General features: G+C 32.9%; 1 protein-coding gene across 1 annotated transcript; it reads left to right on the top strand.

Moving 5' to 3' along the window:
- Positions 1-3,233: 3,233 nt before the first annotated feature.
- LOC131160252 (protein PHLOEM PROTEIN 2-LIKE A1-like) lies at positions 3,234-5,315 on the top strand. The gene is made up of 3 exons (XM_058115698.1): positions 3,234-3,458; positions 3,582-3,709; positions 4,559-5,315. The coding sequence occupies exons 1-3, from the start codon at positions 3,411-3,413 to the stop codon at positions 4,968-4,970; spliced, it is 588 nt and encodes a 195-aa protein (XP_057971681.1). The 5' UTR covers positions 3,234-3,410; the 3' UTR covers positions 4,971-5,315.
- Positions 5,316-5,894: the final 579 nt, after the last annotated feature.

The raw sequence follows: 5,894 nt of genomic DNA, 5'->3' as shown, positions 1-5,894 counted from the left end.
GTCATATGGGGGTAATACATGACAATAGCCAGCTAACCTACCAGGATTGTTTTTATGTTATTATTATTATGATATGAGATGAGATATGCTTATGAAATGCATTATATTCTGCCATGTTTTGATATACATATATTTTCCCAGATTTGATAAACAGTACTGAATATGTTATATATGATATATATAGAATACAGAATACTCATGTTGCCACACACTGGTATTAGTTTATTTCCCTTACTAAGAGGTGTCTCACCCCTAAATCTTATAAACTTTTCAGGAGCCCCAAATAGGAGAATGGGAAAAGCCCCGCTGAGTTAGTGCTGTGTATCTGCCCTTTTTGAAGGTTAAGTTTTGTAGGAACAGTTAGATTTTTGGGGAAATGTCCCTAGGTCTTATTTTTGGGATGTATATAGGGAAATATTGTGGACTATAGTAACTCTGGTTTATTGTATTATATGATATTGAGATGTACATTATTATATGTTTTCTGCTGCTAGGGCTTTTGCTGTATGTTCTGATATATCCCTGGTACTCACGGGTCCAGGTGGATTGTGACATGCTGAACTGGAATATGGGAAATGTGCTATTGATATTATCAAGAAAAAAAAAAATATGGAAAATGACTAGGTCGTGACATATATATATATAAAATATTTAATTAATAATAATTTATTTAATTAATAAAAATAAAATTTAATTAATTATTTATTTTTTTAATTTAATTTATTTTAATTTTTAATTTTTAATTATTATTATTTTTTTTTTAGTTTTTTTGAAATCACCTCACTTATCTTGTATAGCCATTTTTGGGGTTATTACATGGCCAGCCAACTGCCCCAGGCTTTGCAACCTAGTTTGGTCTCCTTTTTTTTTTTTTCCTTTGATTGCTTAGTTTTGTGCGAAAACTCAATCAATTTCTTAAGTTACATATAATTAGAAATGCTCAGAGATTATAGTAACATGGAAGGTAAGTCTTAAGAGTACTCCAACATTTGGCAAAATCCAATTTGTTTGAGTTTCTTCAATCGTGTATTAAATCATGTTTATCACACTTAAACTTGAAACAATTAGATCTTAGGTAGTTTGTTATCGTCAAAATTAGATCGTCAAACCTTGGGGCTAACACATTCCTCTTTTTATTAGCCTAACATGTGAGCATTCATGAGTCATGCCTCCAATTCCTTAATAGGTGAAAATTAACTCCTCCATTTATCTTTTTTCAAAAGAGCACCCACTCATTCATAATTTATGACATTAGCTTTGGTCAGAATAAGTGTTTATCCATTTATGCATTACTACATTTATTCATGTGAATTCATTCAGCCTTGCATAAGTTAATCATCCACTCATCCATTCATTCATGTTCATGCATCGACTCATGAATCATAAGCATCCAAACTTCCTCAAGACATATACTGAAGAGTTTTTTCGGCACAGTTGACCTCTACATAATCATTATAAGCGCATTCACTATTAAGCCATATAAGGCCTACTTTAGGACCAAACAAATAACATAAAAGATGGAGGAAAGAATCCTTAGGCTAGAACAAAACCAAGAAGAAGTTAACCAATACATTAAGGCTATTAAAAAGCAGATGAATAAGCCAATGGAAATGTTTATGACCATGAACAAAGGACTTATTGTTCCACCAGGTGTTGTGCCTATCCACATGTTAGCAACATTGGGACATAAACATATTCCTCATATAGTAGCTTCTGGTGTAAAAATGGAGGCAAAGCAAATCCCCACAAGTATTACTGCTAAAGGAGTTGAGCAAGAATCTAAATAAAGTTAAAATATAAACTAACTCAGGAAAGATTGTGCAATAGAGGGAATTGGCAATTTGGTCTAGTGGATGCATTTAGCCTTTGTTTAACTCCTGATGTGGTCATACTATACCAAAGGTCAAGATGCCAAAACTAATGAAATTTTTTGGAATGAAGGGCTCAAATAGGCACATTGTGATGTTCTATAGTAAAATGGCGGCACATACCGAAAATAATAAGATGTTCATTCATTCTTCCAATATAGTTTGAGTAGGGTACCTCTGCATTGGTATCTGCAATTATATCGAACCAAGATCAAGACACGGACAAACCTTGCCAATGCGTTCTTACAGAAATGGCTCTGAATAGAATGAGTCTCCAAAACTTGAGGAAGAAAATAAGCAAGAGCTTTAAGGAGTATGCCTACTATCAACACATTCCAAAGACTCACTTCTATTGAGGTGAATCTTTGAACTACCTCAACATAAATTGTGAACTCAATTGGAGAAGTTTAAATGAGGTTGAGATATAGGCTAAATTTATGCTAGTAAAGTCTTTACTAACCTATTTTATCTTAAGTGAGGTTAGAATACCTAACTAGTTACTTACTCGTTACTATTGATTAACTGGTTAACTAGCTAACCTTGAATCCAAGGAAACAATAGTCAAAGTTTTGCACACTAGAGTCAAGTTTGAGAGTGTGTTATATGAAGGGAAGATACTGACAACCCTACACATCCACTCTACGAATGATATCGACTGACCCTAGGATTACCTCGAATTTGAGCTTAGGATTACCTAGCATGTTTGCATTTACTGACCTTTAAGATATTGGATAAACCCACACAAGATGACAATTACCCTCGCCTCAAGATCCTTGAAGGTATGCATAAGAAACAACCATGAGATTCATCTTTGGATGAATTTTATTGTGTGGAGGTGTTTCATTGTAAATTTACTCTCCATTAAATATTGGGATCAATCCCATACAAATTTTTGTAATTATTTAAAAATTTAAAAATCAAAAATAAAATTACTTTTTACAAATAAATAGTAGCACAATTTTTTTGTTAATTCTTTAAAAAATAAAAATGGAAAACGAAAACCATGACCCCTTGATTTTTAGAAATAACATAAAATTTTATCATAACTTTTTAGACTTGCAGTGTAATTTAACTTTTATATATATATATTTTTATCTAAAATTAATATTTCTAATTAATGTGCCGTGAAAACTTGATTCACGCAAAGAATAACTTTTTATCATTTAAATATTAAAGAATGCGTGAATGACATAATTACATTGAATGCTACTCCCCTGGTCTTGCAACTTTAGCCAACTTTGAAAAAGATAAAATAATAAAGCATACGGAGGGAAGGAGAGACAGATGCAGCATGCAGAGAGAGATTCTGCCACTTCACTTTCTTCAGCCTTTGGGAGGTCGATGATCATCACAACACGCAACGCCGACGATTTCCCATTACTTTACACGACGACATGGATGCGCGATGATCCGCGTCGGCCTATATCTAATCCATGCAAGCGACCGCCATTTGTATACAAACCCGTTTTGACATTATTGTCGTGCCTACCTGCAGCGATTTGAAGTTGATCTTCACAAGGAAAAAAATTTCTCGGCTAAGTGATGGATTGTCCGCCTAGGAACGGTCACTCAAATCCTCACTGGCAAAGTGTAAGTAGAACTTCCATACATACATAAGTATATAAACATATATGTATTGTGCAGTACAAGCATGTACAAGTATTTATGCGATATAATTATAAAGCTTTCAAAATTTAATTCTTATAAATGTAGGATGGCTCTTACATGGGAACCTTAAGTGATGGAGGATCATATAGAATCCCAGCGAGGGCGCTAAACATCGTCTGGGGCAACGATCCCCGCTATTGGCAATGGATCCAACTTAGGGAAGAGGAAAGTCGGTAAGAAACTACTCAACCAATATTATCATTGTTAATGTCTCCGGGCATATGGTCGGGTGGTAAGGACTTGTCCCAAAAGGCCGCTTACAATGGTGGATCTGGGGTTCTAAACCTGCTGCTTGCACCGCACATCCAGATTTACCTCTTACGTGTTGGCTGTGGGTACAACTGACGTAGACGTGGAATTAGTCTACTGCGTAAGCCCAGAACACCCGGCAATATCAAATATATATATATATATATATATATATATATATATATATATATATTATCATTGTTAATACTCATTCCCTTGAAGTAACAATTTCTATGTTCTCTCTTAATATTTTTAGTTACTAATTTTAGATTAAAAAAAAAAAAGCATTATTGTCCCTTGAATTCTTTTCAAATTTTATGCTTATGTAGGGTGTAACTTATATTATTTAATATTATTGAAAACTCTATTAATTATGGTGAATAGCTTTCAAAGATTTACTATAATCATGTATTTATTAGAATTTATAAAGTAAAAATACTAACTTTGAAGAAACTTATTTCTTTTCAATTCTTCGCCGATTGGAAGTTCATATTAGACGTGAACTATACAACTGGAGTTAATAAATCTCTCATTTAGTACCCATTCCTATTCGCTATGAAAACTTATTTCTTTTTTGAGACTTATGATATAAAAGTTTCAAGTTTTAACCACCAAAATACCTCTCAAGAGATAAGTTCTATTAACATCAATATTCTAAGGTTCTATGTAAGACCATGATTACACGCAAAGACATGAAATATATATATATATATATATATATATATATATATATATATATATATAATGATACACTTTTGTTAATTAATGTTCAGGTTAGTAGGGTTCAAAGAAGGTGCAATGCTAATTCAAGTGAACTGGATACAAATGACCATGAGTTTGGATCTCTCCGTCTTAAAGGTGAGTATGAAGTACACAATATACTACATCGTTAAGTTCAAGGCAGATGCATTTGGGTGGCACTCAGCTCCCATCAAGTTCAAGGTGAAAATGAATGGGGAAAAGGAGAGAGTGCAAAGTATTGTGCTGCAACCGTACCGGGAGAAGCAAGAGGAGTGGCATAAGATCTATGGTGGAGAATTTTGGGTTTCAAAGGATATCACCACTACTACTACTACTGGCAATAACCATGGCCACGTTGAGTTCGGGATGTTTGAAATCGACACCGATTGGTGGAAGGGTGGCATGGTCCTTGCAGGCATTGTGATCGAGCCAAAAGTTTGTTGATACTATGATATCGTCAATGCCACCCTTTTTGAAAAGTGTATCTTGAGAACATCTTGAGAACAGATAGTGCCAAAGTGGGCCCCATGCCCCTCTTGGGAAGACCCATACTCGAGATTAATTTGGAGCCCATTCTAGACCTGTCTCTTTCTCAAGTGCTTTTGGGATATACACTTTTGAGGAGGTTTAATATTTTCTTAAGATATCTGTATGCATGTCATTAGGTCTATGCATATGGAGAAGGTTTCAAAATATTTCTTTTTTTTTTGTAGTGTAAACAATGTGTGTAAGGTTGTATATTTGCTATGTTGGTGTTATTTAATACAAATAAAGTATGATAAAATAAAATTTTTGAGCTTTTTACTAATATAATTACAATAGTTAATTGAATCTTAGGATTTTGGAGCAACCCAATGTGTTAAAAAATTATTTGTTGGTTTCTTTGATATATTTAATGTATTATTAAGATATGTTAATTAGTGAGGAATGTGTTTGTTCTTGGAATGAGAATGAGATAAATCCTCTCAGTTATAAATTTTAAAATGTAGTATGTTGGGAACATTATATATATATAAAAGAAAAATTCAATAACATGTAGCATTTAAGATAAGGTGTTGATTAAAGTAGTATTTCTAAATTTTAAAAGGATATTTGTTTGTGGAGTATTATATTTGTATATACATGCACACATATACACACAACAATGTTTTACTTTTAGTAAAACTACGTGTTATGAAAAAATATAAAATCAAAGGAATAGATGATTTATTGTTTTGAAATGAAAGTTTATTTTCATTTATAGGAATATATACAATCATGTCAATTTCACCTACCATATCTTCATGCATATATGTGCATAAGCTATTCACCAAACATATAAAAAGAATTTGATATAAGCTAGTGCACATGCATTGCACATAAAGACTC

This window comes from Malania oleifera, chromosome 7, assembly GCF_029873635.1.
Source record: "Malania oleifera isolate guangnan ecotype guangnan chromosome 7, ASM2987363v1, whole genome shotgun sequence".
Classification (NCBI taxonomy): Eukaryota; Viridiplantae; Streptophyta; class Magnoliopsida; order Santalales; family Ximeniaceae; genus Malania; species Malania oleifera.
Note: the sequence above shows the minus strand (reverse complement) of the source record. Positions and strands in the feature narration are given on the sequence as shown.